We start from the raw sequence: 22,587 nt of genomic DNA on the forward strand, positions 1-22,587 counted from the left end.
AGAGAGATAATGAATGAAGTGAAGCGGACGAAGAAATGAACTTACTAAAATGAAAAAAGTGAGATGAAGGGAAAATGTGTGGGAATTATTTTTTTGTTGTGGTTTTGTATCCAACCAGGAGTGGGGAGACGAGCCAAAAGTCTGCTTTATATAAATATTTAGTCATCTGTAATTTTAATTAATTTGGAAAATTTTATTTTAAGCTCCTTTTTCCCAAATTAATTCATTGATTTGTGATCTTAACAATTTCTTATTTAATACATACTTGTTATTGAAATCATTAAAAAAAGCTTTTTTAAAAATTTTAACCGATATAAATTTATTATCATATAATTAGTGGTTGCCCACTACAGTTACTCAGCCGGTGTTAAAACAAAAATTATAGGTATTATTTTTAAAATTCCTAAAATATTATTAAAGTTCGTATATGTTTGGTTATTTTTGTCTATAGATAAATTAATGTTAACATGATTTTGTTGTTGGTAATTAAATATGTTTGAATTCCTCTTTGATCTAGGAACCAGTAATATAATTTATATTAGGTAGGTTTAAATTCAATTTCTTAATTATATAGCTAAATGCATGCTACATATATTACTAGCGGCTACGCTAGATGCACTTAAGTTGGTTAGGGAAAATTTAATTGACCCTCCCACAATTTTCAATTCAAGTTTTAAATAGAAAAAGTAAAATATATTTTTTATTCTGGGGGGGGGGGGCATTTTTATTAAAAGGGTGGAGATGCCCTCCCCAAAAATAGTTAAAAACCTTACCTGGATATATAAGATGCTTCACTCTAAGGGAGATCTACGGTTCAGCGGTAAGCAAGATCCTTCGTTACAGACTAAAAAGCTTACTTTATATAGTAGGATAAAATGATATTATGATGTTTCCGTAGTTTATGATTCCTTAGATATATAGTTTAGGTAATCAGTATCATACAAAATCAATCTTTCCTCTAAATTTCACATAGTGTTAAATAAGTATAGGTAGAATATGGATGCTTGCATTTTTGAAGCGAAGATGTAAACAAAAATTGTTACGATGTATCGACAGATAATTCCGAAATGACCTTTGGTTTTGTGTTTATGGACATTGCTGTTAGAAATACCTAATCATGTTTCAGATCTCACAATGTTACCCTTATCGTTATTACGTACGGCACAGAATCATCCCATGTTGGTTGAGCTTAAAAATGGAGAAACATACAATGGACATCTTGTCTCGTGTGATAACTGGATGAATATTAATTTACGTGAGGTTAGTGGTGAATGCGCAGCTTTGAAGAAATATTGTTATCTAAAGTTAGATACATTCTTGAAAGCTTATGAGTCACATATTTTTTAAAACTTTTAAACTAAATCCTTTATATTATATGACCGTTAAATCAACTTATTATTTTAATACATTTTTAAAAATCTAATATGATGGAATATCAAATAATTTGGTGTAAAATTAAAAAGGTCTTTGAACTTTTATTCCTTAGGTATACCTGTTTAAGAGAAGCTTTTAGCTTACTAGGATGTTTCTAAATTTACAAAACACCGTTTTACTTGATCTCTACATATGTCATGTCTCCATATTCATTTCTATGCATGAATTCAGTGAAAATATCGCTTTTAAAAGTGAAAAATTTTGTTAATAGACACTTCATTCCTGAGACAATGTAATATTTCTTTAATGGACCTCTTGGTCCGCATTGAATTATAACAATCAATCAATCAATTCTAAGAACTTTATGAAACGTCTATCAATTTTGTTTAATTGTAGGCAATGCTAGCAAAAAGTAAACTTTCATTCTCGTACTTTCATAGTTACCTATCATTATTAGTGACTGATTAATTGATTTATTACTATAAAAAGATTTTTTTTTAGCTTTTTAATAATATGTCGATATATCTTATTATCACAAATATCTTCCTTGGATCAAACTTAGTAATTTATTATATTCATATATTTTTATATTCATTCAGGTGATCTGTACAAGTCGAGATGGTGATAAGTTTTGGAGAATGCCAGAGTGCTATATTAAAGGATCTAATATTAAATATCTCAGGTACGAAAAGATTCATAAAATAATTAATCGGATAGAAGGGTTATTTACACGAATATGATTAAATAAAGATATTTTTTATTCTACTGTTATGTAATTCTTTTAAAATATCATGAAAGTTGATATGACTTGTAAACTTAGGGGTTGGTAGATGTCATTTGAGCTCCTTACTGCATGAATTGTATAATTCTTAAACTTCTTTTCTTTTCAGAATTCCAGATGAAGTGATAGACATGGTGAAGGAGGATATCACAGCTAAAGCTGGAGCCCGTGGAGGCGGCCGGGGTAGGGGTGGCAACAGGGGTAGAGGCGGCAGGGGGGCATTTGGTGGTCGCGGTGGTAATCAAGGAGGCGGCGGGGGTGGCCGCGGAGGTGGCGGCAGGGGCGGCGGGGGAGGAGGTAGGGGTGGTGGTGGTAGAGGTGGCGGACAGAGAAATTAAAACTATTTATTTCCGTCAGGGAAAGTGTTTAGGTATCTAGTTTAAAAATAATTTTTGAACCAGACAGATGATACTTACTTGTGATATAATACTTGAAATTGTATCTGTCCTGTTTTTCTATTTGTTCTCATAATACTTCCACTATCCCTGATCTCTTTACACTTTATGTTTTTTAATCCTGTGTTTGTCAACCCGGCTGTAATAGTTTTTAAGTACCTTATACTTTTCAGATATTTATTTAGACACTTAAAATGTTAACAATGAATATTCAGATGAGGAAAGTTGCTGCTATACCAAAATTTAACAGTAGATCTTTTTCGTTAAGTTCAAGTTTGAGTGTTGAACAATTTTCCAAATCCCAGATGGTAGAGGTATGATTTTTATCAAGGGGGGGGGTTTTTAATGCAACCATCTCGTAATCAATGTATAAATGGCACTTAGAATTCGAATTTGGATCTGAAATTTTGCATGAGTAATCCTTGGTAGGTCTATTTTCCCTAAATCGAACAAAAAGTTGGAAAAGTAGCGGCTAACGGCTGGCGGCTCATCCGTTTAGACATTTGTTGGGTATTTTCAAGCGAAATCCATCACGAAACCTCTCTCCACATAATGCTCTTTTCCGATCCAAAACGTTTTCAAACGGTTCTAGCCGGAAGTTGCTGGTACTAGAAATCTAAAAAATGTTTTTTTTGTATCATTTCACATGATTTAAAGCAAAAATATGTTTCAAAAAGTTGATTTCTACGTAATTTATGAAGATTTGCCCTAAAAATAGCCAAAAAACGGCTAAACGGCTGAGCCGTTAGCCGTTACTTTTTCAACTTTTTTTTCGATGTAGGGAAAATCAGGGTTGTCGAATTGGGCACTTTTTTTGATATTGGGCGGCCTAATTGCCCAAAAGGGTTTTAGGCGGGTTTTGGGCGCCCAAAAGTGGTTTTGGGCACCCTTTTTGGGCAAATGTCGTAAAAAGCATATAAAAAGGATATAAAATAGCCTAAAACCATACCTAGACTTATTATTAGAAATAAAATAGCCTAAAGCCACCTCAGGACCTATAAAGGCTCCACTGGAAAGGAGAACCATATCGGTTCAGCAGTTAGCGAAATCCTTCTCTAGATACAAAAAAGCTTACTAATTTATATAGTTAACTAGCGGCTACGGCCCTAGAGGCCTCTAGGGGCACTTGAGGAGGGGAGAGTCAAATTTGATAATCCAATTATTATATTAGATTTAAAAAGAAAAAGTAAAAAAAAAATTGGGGGGGGGGGGAATAATTTTTTTGGGGGAGGGGTGGGTTTCCTCCTTCCCCCCATTTTTATTTTTAGTTTAAAAAAAAAATTTTGGGGGGGAGTGTAATTTTTTTCTAGGGGCAATTTCTCTTAGGGTGGTGGTACCCTCCCTCAAAATAGTTATAAACCTTCCCAGAACCTATGAGAAGCTACCCTGTTAAGGAGAACCCGATCGGTTCAGCGGTTAGCGAGATCCTTCGGTACAAACACACAGACACACATCCTGTTACTTTAGTATAAGGATATCACCCAAAAAATAGGCCCACCCTCTCCCCTTTTTCTCTCCCCCTAAAAGGGGGTGCCCAAAACTGCCCAAAAGGACCTTATATTGGGCGGCCCAAAACCGCCCGCCCAAAAGCGCCCGCCCAATATGACAACCCTGGGAAAATAGACCTACCAAGGATTACTCATGCACAATTTCAGATCAAAATTCGAATTTTAAGTGCCATCTATACATTGATTACGAGATGGTTGCATTAAACCCCCCCCCCCCCCCCGTAAAGAGATATTGACACAAAGTGTATCGCGTCGTTATTTTATTAAGAAAAAAATCAAAAGGCCTAATGTATTATTATTCGTAAATATGAAGATTATGTATACTTATAGAGACAAACTAGTGTAATAGATTTACTTTTATATAATATTCTGATTTGAGTAATAAGAAACATTTTTAAAAGTTGCATATAACACTAGGGTAGATATAATTTTTAAGAATTTTATCAACTAAAAACATACCTACAGTATGTTTTTTAATGTTTGATCCCATTGGAGATATAAAAGGTTAATTTCACTACAGGGGTGTATATTCTACATGGGATCCCCTGCTCAGGGGGGGGGGGGGGGGGGAAATAAAAAATAGGTTGTTGGAGGGGAAAAAAAATGTAAAAATTAAGAAAACTGAAAACATTTTTTCTATTTCCCCCCCTCCTTGGTGAAAAAAAACTTTTAAAAATGTGTGGTAGGAGGGATAAAATAAATAAAATATAGAGTTCTTTAAATATTTTTCCATTTTCCCCCTACTTGGTGAGAAAAAACTAGAAGGGGGGAAGAAAAATAAAAAATTTTGTAGCAGGGGAAAAAAAATTAATCTTGTGCAGAATATACACCCCTGTTTCACTAAAATGGCTTTAATTTGATAATAACGAATATTACATTTTTAAAATCTAAACTGTTTTTTAGGAGATAGAGGCAGAAATAAATGAAAGACAAGCAACTAAAAAAACTCTGAGCTCAATTTACAAGAATGTAACAAATTTCAAAACAAAAGACAATTTAACAAATCATTTGTTCAAATCAATTGTATACAATAATCCGGATGATAAAACTGGTTTGATAGGTAATAATTTTCATTACTTTTTTTTTGTTTTGTAATCTTTAGGAATATTGGATATTATAAGGATGTATTACAGCGTGCCATATATTATATAGTCTAGGTAGGTATTTTCTTAGTGTTTGTACCTAAGTTGGTTTTGATTAGGGCGAGTTACTTTTGTAAAGCCACTAGGAATACTTAAAATTTCCACGGTTAAACCTAAGCACATCAGAACTTAACCAGTTGTCGGATAAAAGCTCTCCGTTTTTACCTCACCCTTACCATTATCTCTTATATGAAGAATGTTTTGTTTTAGGTATTAATAAACCCTATGGACTAGCCAAGTATAAGCCTAAAGACAGTGAATTCTGTCTGGAAGATTGTCTACCTGACCTCGCAGAAAGATTAGAAATAGGTAACACATGTGCATTTCAAAATTTCCCTGGCAATCTTTATTTATGCTCTGGCAGGTACTTATACCCTTCTGTATGTTACATAGAGGTACAAGGTTCAAAATATTTCGAGTGTGCGTTTATGATACCTACCCATGTATCATAAGAAAGGGATAAGACAATATGACAATTATGATCAAAAATTTTCCCATTGGATTCATATTATTGGATTAAAAGTTTGGACAAACTTATGTACCACCCATCTAGAATTTAAAAAGATTCCTTTGTTTTAACTCAACGAATGAGATAACGTGTTCATAAAGCTTACAATTTAAGTTACAATACATTTTTCCAACCCTCCCCTTATCATATCTTTATTTAATTTCATCTAATGAACTATTATATTTAGAGAAACTGGAGATAATAAAAATCCCAGATAGATACACTAGTGGAGTTACTCTATTAGCTCCTCCTAACAAAGGAGCAAAGAAAATGTTTGAGAAGCATAAACAAAGGAATAGTGCTTTGAAAATAATGAAAATAGTTTTCGAATTAAATATCTAAATGCCTAAATAAATCTATTAGACCTTTAACTCTTATCAACTATAATTTTGTTATTATCTGTGTTAATTACAATAAAAGCATTCATAAGACGCAGTAAAAAGAATACATATTATTTAATAATAGTCGCTTAGAAGTAATATTTCCATAAAGCTTTTCTTGGTTTATTTCAATAAAATTATATTTTGTTAAAAACAAGGGGGGTTGAGTTTTATCACATTTGCGTATACCTGGTACCTAGGCTTTATCTTTAGACTGAGAGGATAGGTTATAAAAGATAAAATCATTCTTATATGATGAATTTCACGAAGTTTTAAGATTTTTTGGATAGACCTCCAGGTTCCGGAGCTGCAGGCCTCCAGGTGGTCTCTGTACAGGTAAAAATGAAAAAAAATTATTTTTTTAAAGTTACAGGTCAACTTATAAAACAAAATATGCATCTTTTTAAATATTATTTACATATTTGAAGAAAAAAGATGCATACCTATTTTGTTTTATTTCATAACTTAAATTTTTTTTTCAATTTTACCTGTGCAGAGACCACCTGGAGGCCTGCAGCTCCGGAACCTGAAGGTCTACCCAAAAAATCTTAAAACTTCATCATATAAGAATGATTTTATCTTAAATAACCTATCCTCTCAGTCCAAAGATAAAGCCTAGGTACCAGGTTTACGCAAATGTGTCAAAACTCCCCCCCCCCCCCATGTTTAGGAACCTTAATCATATTGTTTCGAAAACAAACTAATTTTAAAATTCAAAGCAACAATTCAAATAGGAAAAGAACCGAACGCTGGTTGCCTGATAGTTATCTAACTATTGTTAATGGACATGCAAATCTTAATTTAATTGATGACTTTGCTGTTGAATTAAAGGTAATCCATAAATAATAGAAGTAACAGGATGTTTGTTTATTTGTCTCTCTGCGTTTAGCTTAAGGTTTAAAAATATTTTTGAGGCTACCTCACTCGTTCCCAAGAGAAATCGCCTTTGGTAAAAAAGGGAATGTTATATATATTTAATCATATAGTTTTGGATTAATGTTTTCTATTAACTTTCATTCAAATAAAGAATTAAAATCTTATAAACTACACGTATATTATAATAAAATTAAAAGGATTTCTGTTTCTTTTTTTGTGTGGAATATATAGCAATTAGATCATATGTTTTCATCAAATTTATTCTATTCATGTTTTAAACTTCCTAATAATTTCAGGAAATGAAGACAGGAGACAAATCTTTGTTTTCTGATACTCCAAAGGAGCCTGTTATTGTCAAGTAAGTTTTTATTGTTCTTTTTATCAATTGTTCCGAGCGCAGACTAAGACCCCGCCCCCACAATTTGATTTTTGAAAATATTGAAAAGAAGGGCGGATTCTTTATCCCAAACCCTCAAGGCTATCCTGTAACCTTTATAACCTATCCTAACCTGACCTAAAGTCAAACATAAACACGAACCCCCCCCCCCCCCTTTATGTGATGGCTATGCTTGGCTATATTATATATAGATTGATATAAAATCTCTCAATGTTTAAGTTAGAAAAAATACACGTAATTAATTCTTTTATTTTTTGTTTAGAGAAATACCCAATCATTGGCAACGACTTCAAAAGCAACAAAATCTGAGACACATTCATGTTACTACAGTAAATAAATCTAACAAGGTTAGAAAAAAACAATTCCCTAGAGCGCCCCTAGAGCCATAGATGTTGTAAGATTCACTTAAAGTTACTTGTATATGCTTTCATTTAAATCTTATGCTTAACCTCCAAACCCATAACTTTGTTGTCATTTTTGAAAATATTTATTTCAATTTAAGTTTATCCAACCATTCCTAAGTCCTTGAAAAAAAGTCAAGTAGGTATGAAAGAATTCGTTTGTGATCTAGATAATATAAGGAAAAACCGCCTACTTGTCTGCTATACAAAATAGACAGTTTAAGTTAATACCATAGATTATAGTTCTTTATTATCTACCTATTTGTAAAATATCTAGCAATCTTATAAATGTTCCAAGTTTTTTTTATGTACCATGTCCAATCTTAATTTATTCTCTTTTTAGATACCATTAACACTGCTAAGTGTAAGTCCAAGTAAAACGAAGAATCATTTAATACGAGTCTACTTAGCACACCAGTAAGTTTAATCACTTAAAAAAAAAAGATTCTATATACCTACTTATGGCCTGTTATTTGTCCAATGTTCAAGTTAGTAACCTCCTAAAGAAAAAAAGAATAATCACATTGATGTTAAACCTACTTTTTGGGCAATTCAACATAAATCTAAGCAATAAAAAATATGTGGTTGGGGGGGGGGGGGGGGGAATGTAAAAATTATGAGGACTGAAAGCATTTGGCGTTATCCTCTTAGAATTTTTTTTTTTAATTTTGAAATTTGAGAACACCCCTCCCCCCCCCCCCTAGATATACCACACTTTTCTTGGATCATGCCAAGTCAAGTATCAACTGTGGGGAATACCAAAGGATGACTCCATGCAAAATTTGAGCCGGAACCGGCCAAAACCGGCCGTGATTTTTATAAAAAAAAGCCGGTTTTTCTGGTTATTAGAGGGTATCTGTAAATCGATTCAGCTGGAGCAAAACCGGTTTGAGGTACAAAAAATTTTACTTTACATGAAATTTAGCTAATGCAATTGCCTACAAAAATGTACTTTAGCATCAACTTAATTGGACAACTCTTTCCCCTCCTAAATGTCCATTAAAACCTCGGAAACGGCAAAAATTGCCAAAACCACGCCTTCGGCGGCGAATAACGGCTAAACGGTCAGCCGGAGGCGAATCAAACATAAGTAAAGAAATGTGCGCCTCAAAAAGTTGTTCAACATCAAAGAGATGCTTGAAGTCTCCTTTAAGGGGGAAAACCAAATATAAAGTCTAGGCGGCCCACAATGCTGAATTTTCACCAAGTGAAAGTCTCGTGTCATTATCTCTTATGAGAGAAAAGTTATTAATTAATTAAAATTTCAAATTGTGATTTTTTGTTGGATTTCTCTGATGAAATGACAGGCTGATCAATTTTTAGGCCATTTTTTGCGGTTTTCGGCCCTCCACACCCAAACGGTTTGAGATAATCTCACGGGACCTTTTGCCCAACCTAAGTCTGGTTATTTGTGAGGTCTAGGGATTTTTGACGGCGCGCAGCGACGTCGTGCTTCATCTAATCCAGGATTTGTTTTTTCTTAGAAAACCGTTTGGGCGTGGCGGGCCGAAAACCGCAAAAAATGGCCTAAAAATTGACCAGCCTGTCATTTCATCAAAGAAATCCATCAAAAAATCACAATTTGAAATTTTAATTAATTAATAACTTTTTACTCATAAGAGATAATGACACAAGACTTTCACTTGGTGAAAATTCAACATTGTGGGCCGCCTAGACTTTATATATGGTGACCCTGGGGTGACGGGTTCAGTGCCCCCACACCCACAAAGTGGGCATACTTTTGAAAATCACGTTTTTTCAGTTTTTCCCCTTAAAGGAGGGGAAGGAGTCGTTTAGAGACTTCAAGCATCTCTTTGATGTAGAACAACTTTTTGAGGCGCACATTTCTTTACTTATGTTTGATTCGCCTCCGGCTGACCGTTTAGCCGTTATTCGCCGCCGAAGGCGTGATTTTTGGCGATTTTTACCGTTTCCATAGTTTTAATGGACATTTAGGAGGGGAGTTGTCCAATTAAGTTGATGCTGAAGTACATTTTTGTAGGCAATTGCAATGGCTAAAGGGGGGGGGGGGAAAATGTGGTGACTCGTGCCACGACATACCAGCAATTTTATTTTGGGTGCTACTCCCTTAGTTTTAGAGATAATTAAGTGAAATCTTTTGGGCTGGGTCACTAATTACCCCAACTAGAGGTATCTTTCAAAAAAAACGGCGGCGGGTCCGCCGCTCCCGCCGTTCGCCGCCATTTTCCGCCGCCGCCAAAAAAAATTTTTTTATTGCATTTCTCGCCGAATTAGGCAATTTGGAATCATTTGAGACCATGTTATTTTTTTCAAAAATTTTTCCCCTTATAACCAACCCTGCAGGGGGACTTAGTCATGAATGAATGAATGAATATATCTTTTCGAATCTACATTTAATAAGATTACAATTTTATAAAAATTTATAATTTATATTACATGCAGACCATGGTCAACACCCTCCTATGATATGCTTCAATCAGTGGAGTCTTACAGTTGACCAGTTTTGAATTTACAGGGCTATAGTTTAAAGTGCTTTAAAGCTACACCAAGCTTAAGAAAACCAGGAGGCTTCCTATGAGATGAGAAAAGGAAGGCTGATATAAACCTACTTTTGCTGATAATTTCATTTTTTATGTTATTTTAAAGATATTGAGACAAAACCTTTTGAGGTAGATCAGTAAAAAATATTTGAATAAAAAATGGCGGCGATACCGCCGCTCCCGCCGTCCACCGCCATTTTCCGCCGCCGCCGCCAAAATTTTTTTTATTGCATTTCTCGCCGAATTAGGCAATTTGGAATCATTTGAGACCATGTTATTTTTTTCAAAAATTTTTCCCCTTACAAGCCGTCCTGTGGGCGGCGGAAAATGGCGGTGGATGGCGGGAGCGGCGGTATCGCCGCCATTTTTTACCCCAACTAGAGGTATCTTTCAAAAAAAAACGGCGGCGGGTCCGCCGCTCCCGCCGTCCACCGCCATTTTCCGCCGCCGCCAAAATTTTTTTTATTGCATTTCTCGCCGAATTAGGCAATTTGGAATCATTTGAGACCATATTATTTTTTTCAAAAATTTTTCCCCTTACAAGCCGTCCTGTGGGCGGCGGAAAATGGCGGTGGATGGCGGGAGCGGCGGTATCGCCGCCATTTTTTATTCAAATATTTTTTTGCTGATCTACCTCAAAAGATTTTGTTTCAATATCTTTAAAAGCTTAGGAGAGGCACTGAATTTAAGATATACCTTAATAAACGAGAATTTGAAAAAAATGACTGAGTCCCCCTGCAGGGTTGGTTATAAGGGGAAAAATTTTTGAAAAAAATAACATGGTCTCAAATGATTCCAAATTGACTAATTCGGCGAGAAATGCAATAAAAAAAATTTTGGCGGCGGCGGCGGAAAATGGCGGTGGACGGCGGGAGCGGCGGTACCGCCGCCATTTTTTATTCAAATATTTTTTACTGATTTACCTCAAAAGATTTTGTTTCAATATCTTTAAAAGCTTAGGAGAGGCACTGAATTTAAGATATACCTTAATAAACGAGAATTTGAAAAAAATGACTGAGTCCCCCTGCAGGGTTGGTTATAAGGGGAAAAATTTTTGAAAAAAATAACATGGTCTCAAATGATTCCAAATTGACTAATTCGGCGAGAAATGCAATAAAAAAAATTTTGGCGGCGGCGGCGGAAAATGGCGGTGGACGGCGGGAGCGGCGGTACCGCCGCCATTTTTTATTCAAATATTTTTTACTGATTTACCTCAAAAGGTTTTGTCTCAATATCTTTAAAAGCTTTGGAGAGGCACTGAATTTAAGATATACCTTAATAAACGAGAATTTGAAAAAAATGACTTAAGTCCCCCTGCAGGGTTGGTTATAAGGGGAAAAATTTTTGAAAAAAATAACATGGTCTCAAATGATTCCAAATTGCCTAATTCGGCGAGAAATGCAATAAAAAATTTTTTTTTGGCGGCGGCGGAAAATGGCGGCGAACGGCGGGAGCGGCGGACCCGCCGCCGTTTTTTTTGAAAGATACCTCTAGTTGGGGTAATTAGTGACCCAGCCCAAAAGATTTCACTTAATTATCTCTAAAACTAAGGGAGTAGCACCCAAAATAAAATTGCTGGTATGTCGTGGCACGAGTCACCACATTTTCCCCCCCCCCTTTCATGTGAAGTAAATTTTTTTGTACCTCCAACCGGTTTTGCTCCAGCTGAATCGATTTACATTACCCTCTAATAACCGGAAAAAAAACGTTTTTTTATAAATATCACGGCCGGTTTTGGCCGGATCCGGCTCAAATTTTGCATGGAGTCATCCTTTGGTATTCCCCACAGTTGATACTTGACTTGGCAAGATCCCAGAAAAGTGTGGTATATTTCCCCCCCCCCCCCTCCCCCCGACAGAGAACAACTATTTTAGGTTAGGTAAGGTTATAGGCTAGGGAGCGGCCAAAGTTCATAGTTCTGTCGGGGGATATTACCTTTTCCTCTTCCTTGCTGGAAAAAACTATGAGGAAAAAAATTTAAAAAAATGCAGCAAGGGAAAAAATGAATCTTTTGCAGAATATACACCCCTGGACCCAATAGAAAGTGGGCACACGGTCTCACCCAATTGGTAGAATTACAAATAGCGCGTGCTCTCTCTATTCTTTTACTTCAATATTCATTTATTTGTAAACAAAACATAATGATATTGTCCATTTATATAATGAAACAAAATTTATCAATACCTACCTAATAATTTCTATGAATTCATTTTAGAGGATATCATGTGCTGGGAGACAATCTTTATAGTTACAGAGTTAAACAAGTTATGGGCACAAAGGTACATAATCGTGTTTTTTTTTTTTAATTAGGACTGGACTGAATGGCCAATAACCATTGCCAAAGTAATGTGTTCTAAGACTTCAAAATATAAATCAAATGTTAAATTGTCTAATTTAGCGAGAGATTTCGGTGGAAAAAGTTCCAAGGATTTTTCTTCATTAAGTATACTATGTATGTATATTGTATCTCATAAAAGTAACTACTTAGCGTTTTCTTCCTGTCTTACTTTACATGATATTAGCTTATGACCACGACCAGTCTTCCTATTTTTAAATTTATCCCCCTAAAACTCAAGGAGGGTCTTTATATTAAAAGAGTAGGTAGACTCCTACCTAAAGAGCTTTTCATATACAATTTTGTAACATAAAATAATTTTAGGTAGCCTGGAATCAAGTTTCAACTCCTGAAGCAAATAAAAACCAAATATTAACCAAAAATACACTTGATTTGTAAGTTATTTAATTATAAGACAGTTTCAATTAAATTCCTTTGTAAACCTTAAAAAATCCAAAATTCTACTTAGCAACTTTTTTTGACATTAGAAAAATAGTTAACTAAAATATCTTATTATTTGCTTTGTTAATAACTATTACAGCATGATACTTATATAGTAATTGAGAATAAGAGTTGAAGATTAGCAAAACTCATTTCCAAATAAAGTACCTAACATCTTTAGGTAAAAGTCATGCATTCAAAGGTTTAATTTCTTTAAATAATTGTAATTTTAAAGCCATTTGTTCTTCTACAAATAACTAGCCTTAATATAATAATATCGATAATGCTTCTAGCTATTATTCTGTCTTATTGTTTAGATTTGGTCTGCACAAGAGTGAAGTATACCGTATACCTGCGTGCATCCATTTCTGGAGGTGCCTGCTTCCTGGATGGTTGGGCAAGGAAAAAGATCTCACAATATTTGCTCCTCCTCCCAAATATTTTGAACAGGTTGGTAATTTTCATGGACTAAACTTGTGCTGGGTCGTTGACTATCAGTTAATAGCGTCGGAAATATTAACACAGCCAAGTCGCTACAAAAGATAAAAAAGCAATTTGCTAGTACAAGAAAAAGTCCCCCACCACTGGAATTAGGTAGTTGTCTGGGTTATATTTAACTTGAACATTTATTGTGTCAACAAGGAGGGTAACATCCATAAAAAAGCAAAGCTCATAAAAGGAGACAGTTGAAACAAACAAACATTAGAATGTACTCCAAACTTGCATTTTATGATATAGATGCTTCCATTCAGAATATGCCTTATTGTCCTAGAAATCCCTATTTTAAAAATAAAAGGGGGGGGGGGAATGTGGTGACTCGTGCCACGACATACCAGCAATTTTATTTTACTCCCTTAGTTTTAGAGATAATTGGATGAAATCTTTTGGGCTGGGTCAGTAATTACCCCAACTATTGGTATCTTTCAAAAAAAACGGCGGCGGGACCGCCGCTCCCGCCGCCCGCCGCCACCCAAAAAATTTTTTTTTTGCATTTCTCGCCGAATTAGGCAATTTTTCGGTTGGTAAGTAAAAAATATTTGAATTAAGAAAACGGCGGCGGGACTGCCGCTCCCGCCGTCCGCCGCCGTTTTCCGCCGCCAACAAAAATTTTTTTTTTGCATTTCTCGCCGAATTAGGCAATTTGGAATCATTTGAGACCATGTTATTTTTTTCAAAAATTTTTCCCCTTACAAGCAGCCCTGCGGGGGGACTTAGTCATGAATGAATGAATGAATATATCTTTTCGAATCTACATTTAATAAGATTACAATTTTATAAAAATTTATAATTTATATTACATGCAGACCATGGTCAACACCCTCCTATGATATGCTTCAATCAGTGGAGTCTTACAGTTGACCAGTTTTGAATTTACAGGGCTATAGTTTAAAGTGCTTTAAAGCTACACCAAGCTTAAGAAAACCAGGAGGCTTCCTATGAGATGAGAAAAGGAAGGCTGATATAAACCTACTTTTGCTGATAATTTCATTTTTTTATTGTGTTAGAGTATTTTTTAGTTAAGTCAAGTTTTTTTTGATGTAGGTCTATATTTTTGCATATTTTTTACTTTAAAAGTGTATTATTTTATACCTAGTGTATTTTTAAAGTGTAATTTTTTTGTAAAGTATTTTTTTTATAGTGTTTATTTTTATGTTTGTCATTTTTTGTAGTTTAGGTATTTGTTTAGTTTTTTTTTTTTAGTGTATTTTAGTAATTTTAGTATTTTTAGTAATTTGTCTTTTAAAGTAATTTATTTTATGATAACAAGTCTTTTTTCCTGAAATAAATGAGAGGATTTTAAAAAATTTAAAATGTTAAACTTTTTATTTATGAATGTTATATTTGATATGCTTATTAAGCAGATTCTTGTTGCGTAAGAAAGAAATAAGTTGTTATTTCATTTAAAATGAATTATTATATATGAAAATAAAGAAATATTTAACATTTTTATTAAGGAATGTACTTTACATAAATATCTTTATTTTCTGTGTGTATCCATTTCTCTTTCGATGTTTAAGTTAGGATTACTTACTTCTGGAGCTTCTAATCAAGGCTTGTCCTGCAGACAAATAATGTGCATCCCTAACAATTTTAACATTCTTTTTTAGGATTGTTCTAATTTTAAAAAGTTTGATTTTGTAAGAGTAAGAGTAGATTAGCAGCGGATTGGGCATATTGTGTTTATATGTTTAGATTTACTATTTCAGTTTGTATATCATAATATTTTTGTTTTATGTTTATTTTACTAATTTTACCTTTTGTGTTTGTGAGTTGATCTGAGTACTTTTGAAAAAAAAACTTGCCACAATTGTTTCATTTTGAAATGTGTTTAATTTAGTCATGCACTAGTATCACATTTTTAATTATTTTAATGTTTGCACAGAGAGACATGTTCTCTCTATGACTGCCTTTCCTCAACTGATTATTTTCAAATTCTCGTATATCAAGGTATATCTTAAATACAGTACTTCTCCTGTGATTTTGAAGATATTGAAACAAAATCTTTTTAGGTTGGTAAGTAAAAAGTATTTGAATTAAGAAAACGGCGGCGGGCGCTCCTGCCCTCCCGCAGGGCTGCTTGTAAGGGGAAAAATTTTTGAAAAAAATAACATGGTCTCAAATGATTCCAAATTGCCTAATTCGGCGAGAAATACAATAAAAAAAATTTTTTTAGGTGGCGGAAAACGGCGGCGGACGGCAGGAGCGGCGGTCCCGCCGCCGTTTTCTTAATTCAAATACTTTTTACTTACAAACCTAAAAAGTTTTTGTTTCAATATCTTCAAAATCACAGGAGAAGTACTGTATTTAAGATATACCTTGATATACGAGAATTTGAAAAAATTGCTTGTAAGGGGAAAATTTTTTGAAAAAAATAACATGGTCTCAAATGATTCCAAATTGCCTAATTCGGCGAGAAATGCAAAAAAAAAATTTTTTGGGTGGCGGCGGAAAACGGCGGCGGGCGGCGGGAGCGGCGGTCCCGCCGCCGTTTTTTTTTGAAAGATACCAATAGTTGGGGCAATTACTGACCCAGCCCAAAAGATTGCATCCAATTTATTAAATTATCTCTGAAACTAAGGGAGTAGCACCCAAAATAAAATTGCTGGTATGTTGTGGCACGAGTCACCACATTTCCCCCCCCCCCCCCCCCTTTAAATGAAAATGAACTGCAGTAATATAATGTTATAATAAAACCAACAGTTTAAGAATATTGTGAACAAAAAATGGAGTTAAAAACTTTTCTGAAACCATTAGGTAAATTAAACATTTAAAAGCAACTTACACAAATATTTAATTTAGACCCTGTTAACAGCTGGTATTAAGCTCGATATGGATAGTCTCATGAAGGATGACAAACTTGTTCAGTATGGAGCTAAAATTAAACCAAAGAAGAAAACAAAACCAGTTGAAATATTGGATGAAAATGTTATTAAAGTTTTGTGATATTTGTAACAGGCAAAAATGTATTTTTATCTTTCCTGAATAATAGGTGGCATTTATATGAAAGAAAGAAGATTTGAATTATTAAAAAAACTTTTTCCCCTATCCCATTTTTTTACTTCAAGATTACAATTAATTTACTCTTTTTCCCTTTTTTTTAATTCTTATACCTAATTTTTTTTTACCAATAAAATCATTCTCAAACAAATTTCAGATAAAATGAACTAAAATTGCTTAGAGAACAGAAAACAAGGTTTGAACTGAATAGGAGGATTATATGAATGTACGACCATGCACAACCACATAGGAAAGATGCTGCCAACAGTGCCAGATATGGACACACAGTTGGCATTGTCCGCCAAGATGATTGATAAAAGAACTTCAACTCCGAAGGTATTTATTCATAATTATGCTTTTTTAAAGGGAGGGGTTAATTTTGTAGACGTCTCGTAATCAAAGTATGTGAAAAATATGCCCTGTCTTACTTTTGCCCGCTAATTCATGTTAATTTTAAGAGATGTATTTTATGTTTTGGATAGCTTAGGTATTATTATACATATTTTAGTACCAAGTAACATTATGAAAGATTTTTTTCTCTTTTTAAAATCTTTTCTTTCATTTGGGTTTGTTTGATTGTGTCCTCTTGAATATTATTCATGTTGCAACCCAGACCGATAAACTGTGACCAAAGTTGAGAAAAGTTTTTAAATCTTGATAAAAACAATTTTTAAGAATCTTCGGTATAGAATTATCATGACTGATTTTTCCAGGGTTCACATGGTTACAGCTCTTACTATACGGAGTATGCCTTGATGGCAGAATTCCAACTTCTCCAGCAACAGAGGCTACCTGGAATCTATTGTTTACCATCCTACTCCTCCCCCTTGACATGGTGGGCGGTCCTTTTCATTAGACAGGGACCTTATAGGGGAGCTGTTCTTAGGTAAATGTTATTTTATTTATTAGGGAGATGGATAAATAAACTTGCAAGCATTAGGAAACCAAGTATTTAGCAACATTGACTGTTTTATTACTAGAAAGGGAAATTCAATGGAAGTTTTGTTTATTTTGTTCTATATTATTTGATAATAGGTAGCACAGATGGAAAGATACCTGTTTGTTATAACCTTTTAGAAAATTTATTATACCTACATACATAAATTAAGTTTCATTTTAGGTTCCGAATTTTGTTACCAGAAAATTACCCAGACGGTGATGTGCCAAAAGTAAGCTTTTTTCAATAAATACTATTACTCATCATTATAGAAATGCTTCGCTTATAACATTATACCATATGAATCTGGGAATCCATTTTTCAAAGTTAAAGTTAATAGGATTATGATGAAATATTGTTAAAAGAAAACTTACAGATTCTTTGCATATTAATTTCTTACTATTTGACTTGGAAGGAAAATAGGAGCATCCAAAATCTATTTTTTTGAAATTTCTTATTATTATTCATTGTTTTAGGTTGAATTTGACGGACCAGTCTTCCATCCATTTGTAGATATAGAAACAAACCAACTCAATGTGAAACAGGTTACAATTTTAATTTACTTTTAGGAGTGTATATTTTCCAACCAAGTTAAATTATGGATAATATACATCCCTGCTTTCATATTCTTAGTCCTATACCTTACTTTCCAATGGTAAGTTTCTCATAAGTAATTCTTGAAAGTTATTAAATCTTAGTATAAAATATTTATTTTATAGGGCTTTAAGAAATGGAAAAGAAATGTGAACCATTTGTGGCAACTTTTACTCTACATCAGAAGATCTTTTTATAAGGTAGGTATTTATTGTTTTTTTTCTTCATATTGTGACATATTTATAAAAATAAAAGAGGAAACTATAATGTCTCTTTACTGGTATTCTTAAAAAAATGAATGGCAATCTTAATCCTTTCGTTATTTTTTCAAATCAAAAGTTAGAATTTGAATTTGAAATCCGTTAAATCTGGACTTAGAGCTTCGATACATCCGAATCCATTTCGGATAAATCTGCCAACATTTGGTAGGTAATCCGATGAGAATTTTATCCGATTTTGTAGAGTGTTTCTATTCTAATTGCCATCTTTAAAACTTCTAATATTATTAGATACATTCCATTTTTCACTTTGTCTTGACATTACTCGGGAGCTTTTTTTTTACTAACCTAGAATAGTAAAATATAAATGTTTAGGTTGAAGTGCCTAACATAGAATTAGCCAGCAATAAAGAAGCTGCAAGACTTTGGGAAGAGGTAAACATTCACTATACAAGAAAACTTTTGATAAACGTGTTCACAAAAGTTTGTCGTTTATTTCATTTCCGTATTTATTTAAACTTCAAATTATAAGAATTTATTTATGTAGGACACCTGCAATTCTATAAATTAAATATTAAGTACAAACAAAAATCATTCACTACCTAACACTGGTTGATTCTCATCCTTATAACACTTTAGCAAAAAAACATTCAACTTTTTTAGGACAAGCCTTTATTTGAAGCAGAAGCCGAGAAATGTGTAAAGGATTGGGAAACAAGAATATACAATACTACTAGTGATGACCCGCATTTTATTAGGTATGTATCATTATAGGGGCAAACTCTCTTATTTTTAGCATATAAGTTTTTTTTGTTGACAATTTTGAACCATTCAAGACAAACTTACTATTACCTTATATTTGCGTTTGACACTTTAAATGAAAAGGGATAGTTTCACGAAGTGCATTTAAAAAAAATAGTGAACTTCAAGTTTTTTCTATTTTAAATAACGTAGTAGTGCATAATAGAAAGTTATTGATTAAAATTAAGAGATTTTACCAGGGATTTTCCTTAAAAAATGAGTTTTTCATTTTTATTTTTCACTTCGTTGCGTGTTATATATGGCAAAAACTTTTTTTTGTCATAAATACAACTTTAGATAGCTTTTACTAGTTAATAGAACTTTAAACTTTTTATGCAACAAAATACACATAACAACAAAGAATGACCAATAAAATATTCAGTATGGTACTTAGAGTAGTGATCTTTTTATATGTCTTAGTAGAATATATTAGGCATTTGATAGATATAATTGTGATAAAGAATTTTAACATTGACCTGACCAAACTTTTTTTATTTGACAATATCTAAAAGAGTTAGTGATTTGCAACATAAATTACATGAGAATGGTCTTTTTATATATATATATGTTGTATGGTTAGTTGGTATTTCCGCGTGAGATAATGTGTATATTGTAAGTAAACCGGACGGTTTTCTTTATTTTTTAAAAAAAGAATCTATAGAAAACCTGTCCTATAGTGAACCGGACGTTATTTTTTATGTTTTTTAAGTATCTTGTCCCAAGGGGAACCCCTGTTCAATTTTTTTATAACTCTTGTGAAATATGTGGAAAAAGATTATCTAAAATTGGTGTTTTGGCTATACATATTTGGAAAAAAATAGACCATTCTCATGTAATTTATGTGGCAAATCTCTTTAACTTTTTTCGATATTGTCAAATAAAAAAAGTTTGGTCTGGTCAATGTTAAAAATTCTTTAACATATAATCATATCTATCCAATGCCTAATATATTCTACTAAGACATATGATATAAAAGTTCACTACTCTAAGTACCTTAACTCTTTAAATACACTTCATAGAACTATCCCTTTTGTCTCAATAGATTCAAAATTCAGTTACGCAACTAGTTTGGAAAAAAAACTATTTCTACCTAAAATAATATAAAAGGAGAAAATTTATGGCTGGCCACATTAAAAATTCTAATAATCTTTATATTTCAGATTCAGTCAGTTTGAAGAGTCTGTGCATTCCCCTGCCCTGAAAGAAATGAAGGCTGGGGGAGATGGGGAGGGAAGTGGGGGAGCCTCCAGAGAGGGGGATCATCTCAGGAAAAGAAAAAATATCTTAAAAGTTATACGCTTAAATCAACAATAAAGTAAATAAATTAATATAGTTTCATTTTATTATATTATGGAGGAAGAGCTATATTAGTCGGCGGTTAGCGAGATCTTTTATTACAGACACACAGATGGACATTTCATTTCATTTCACAGACATATCCAATTACTTTTTCATGAGGATAATTTTAATAAAATTTTTTCTTTATTAAAACAGAGCAAGAAAATCTTTCATGAAGCCTGGTTCCATGGAGATATTTTCTGATATGATGAGAGAAGTCACTGGCATTGAAAATTCATTACCAAACCAATAACAGGCCCAAGCCTGGTTACAGTATTGAAAATTTATTACCCACAACCAATAACAGAAATAGGCCTGGTTCCATGGAGACAGCACTGAAAATTAATTACCCAGCCAATAACAGAAATAAGCCTGGTTCCATGAAGACAGCATTGAAAATTCATTACCCAAACAATAACACAAATAAGCCTGGTTCCATGAAGATATTTACAGATTTAATGAGAGAAATAACCGGCATTGGAAAATTATTAACAAACCAACTGAAGGGGGGATTCTTGTAATTAAAATAGCCAAATGATTTTAGACAGCTTTGAGCACAAAAACAGCTGCAAAGTAAGTGCCCCTATTCTAATAAACAAAATATCAATTTAAAGTAATCTTTAACCGTTAAATAGGTCATTTTCCTGTATGTATTACCAATACCTACCATTGTTTAGTAAAAATATTTGCGCTGTTAGGCTTCAAGCTTTCTTTGATTTGTCTAAGCGATATGTCTCTCTTGCTAATATATACGTATATTTACAATAATTCCCCCTCCCTCCTTTCATCATTAATGTTACATTAATATAAAAATTCATTGAGATTTAACTTAGGTAAAGAGATAGTTTGATGAAAGACATTTGGAGTACAGATGCTTTTTCATGCATATATCCCTTTTTACTTATGTATTATTAAACTTTTTAAAAAAATTTTTACTGTTTACTTTCTGAAAACTTAAGTATTATCCCTGGATAATGATATTGTAAAATTTTTTATGCCGTCTAACTTGTGTAATTTTTTTTAATTTAAATCCTACTTCATTTATATTCCTTATAAGTATATAGGTAATCCGTGATAAAATATGAAAAATTTGCAATAGCTATAAAATAAGCTAGTAGAGCTAATAGAAATTATTAATACTTGTAGAATTAGAAAATAGTTTACCTATATAATTAATAATTGTACAGCTTTTATATTATATTTCTCAAAAAGGGATTAGGGATAGGTTAATGGGGGACATTGAATCCTTCCATTAACTGAAGATTAAAATATCTTATTTACCCTTCCCTAATTTTCTTAGCTTTGAGTTGATTTTACAACTTATGCTCAAATATTAAAATCTCAAATCGATTTTTACGTGATTTATTGTCTTTAATTCATGGAAATTGCACCTATAGTGAAACTATTATGCTTCAAACTTGGCACTTTCTTTTTCATTATCATCTTTATTTCACATTAATATACATTGAGAACATGCTGTTGTACAGTGTAAAACAATGAACTTTGTTGCAATAGTGATACTTCTTATTATAGAGCAAAATTCCTTAATTTATGTAGATTATGATATCATTTTAACTAACTTATAAATTTGTTTAGGGCAATGTATGTAGAAGTCTTTCTGTTTAACAATGCAATAGGTTGATATTATCCTATTTTGCAATTTTTAATTTGTATGTTGAAAAAAAGCAAAGAATAATTAAGAAAATTCTTTAAAAATAGATTTTGTGATAATGTAAAACAGTTTATGTATTACAAATTTTAAATAATATAAAACCATGTCTTCCTTGATTAAAAGCACTAAATATAGTTTATAAAATAAAAAATACAGTTTATTTTGTTATTAAAGTTCCATAGATTTATTTGAACAGTGATAAATAGATTATTAACAAAATCTTTTACAGAATATTTGATTTATTTTTTTTCTTTCGATTTAAAACTTTCCTGTCAACAAATGAAAATTTGAAAAGCATTTATTGTATATTATTATTTGTAATATTTCTTGCCTAGTTTTTAGAAAACTATTATAATTGTAAAATTTAGAAACTCTAGTTGTTAACAATCAAAACATTATTTTTTTATATTTTATGAAATAAATATAAAAATGAAAAAAAATAGTTTATAAACTTGAATAATTTCAGATG

At 32.8% G+C, this 22,587-nt stretch overlaps 3 protein-coding genes across 3 annotated transcripts; all 3 read left to right on the forward strand.

Moving 5' to 3' along the window:
* On the forward strand, nucleotides 1-2,724 carry LOC145313520 (U6 snRNA-associated Sm-like protein LSm4). The gene is made up of 4 exons (XM_080152963.1): nucleotides 1-542; nucleotides 1,019-1,260; nucleotides 1,974-2,056; nucleotides 2,265-2,724. The coding sequence occupies exons 2-4, from the start codon at nucleotides 1,135-1,137 to the stop codon at nucleotides 2,491-2,493; spliced, it is 438 nt and encodes a 145-aa protein (XP_080009089.1). The 5' UTR covers nucleotides 1-542; nucleotides 1,019-1,134; the 3' UTR covers nucleotides 2,494-2,724.
* On the forward strand, nucleotides 2,724-16,721 carry LOC145313494 (mitochondrial mRNA pseudouridine synthase Rpusd3-like). Its single transcript, XM_080152931.1, has 12 exons — nucleotides 2,724-2,864; nucleotides 4,962-5,118; nucleotides 5,411-5,509; nucleotides 5,896-5,999; nucleotides 6,821-6,919; nucleotides 7,261-7,322; nucleotides 7,624-7,708; nucleotides 8,106-8,179; nucleotides 12,500-12,563; nucleotides 12,944-13,014; nucleotides 13,378-13,510; nucleotides 16,361-16,721. Exons 1-12 carry the CDS (start codon nucleotides 2,745-2,747, stop codon nucleotides 16,502-16,504), a joined length of 1,212 nt encoding a protein of 403 aa, XP_080009057.1. The 5' UTR covers nucleotides 2,724-2,744; the 3' UTR covers nucleotides 16,505-16,721.
* A 33-nt stretch (nucleotides 16,722-16,754) lies between these two features.
* LOC145313513 (AKT-interacting protein-like) lies at nucleotides 16,755-22,585 on the forward strand. The gene is made up of 9 exons (XM_080152949.1): nucleotides 16,755-16,894; nucleotides 17,272-17,444; nucleotides 17,679-17,727; nucleotides 17,972-18,040; nucleotides 18,215-18,289; nucleotides 18,683-18,742; nucleotides 18,971-19,065; nucleotides 20,269-20,373; nucleotides 20,600-22,585. The coding sequence occupies exons 1-9, from the start codon at nucleotides 16,793-16,795 to the stop codon at nucleotides 20,697-20,699; spliced, it is 828 nt and encodes a 275-aa protein (XP_080009075.1). The 5' UTR covers nucleotides 16,755-16,792; the 3' UTR covers nucleotides 20,700-22,585.
* Nucleotides 22,586-22,587: the final 2 nt, after the last annotated feature.

Source organism: Acartia tonsa, chromosome 1 (genome assembly GCF_053477335.1).
Source record: "Acartia tonsa isolate MP-2025a chromosome 1, ASM5347733v1, whole genome shotgun sequence".
In the NCBI taxonomy this organism is placed as follows: Eukaryota; Metazoa; Arthropoda; class Copepoda; order Calanoida; family Acartiidae; genus Acartia; species Acartia tonsa.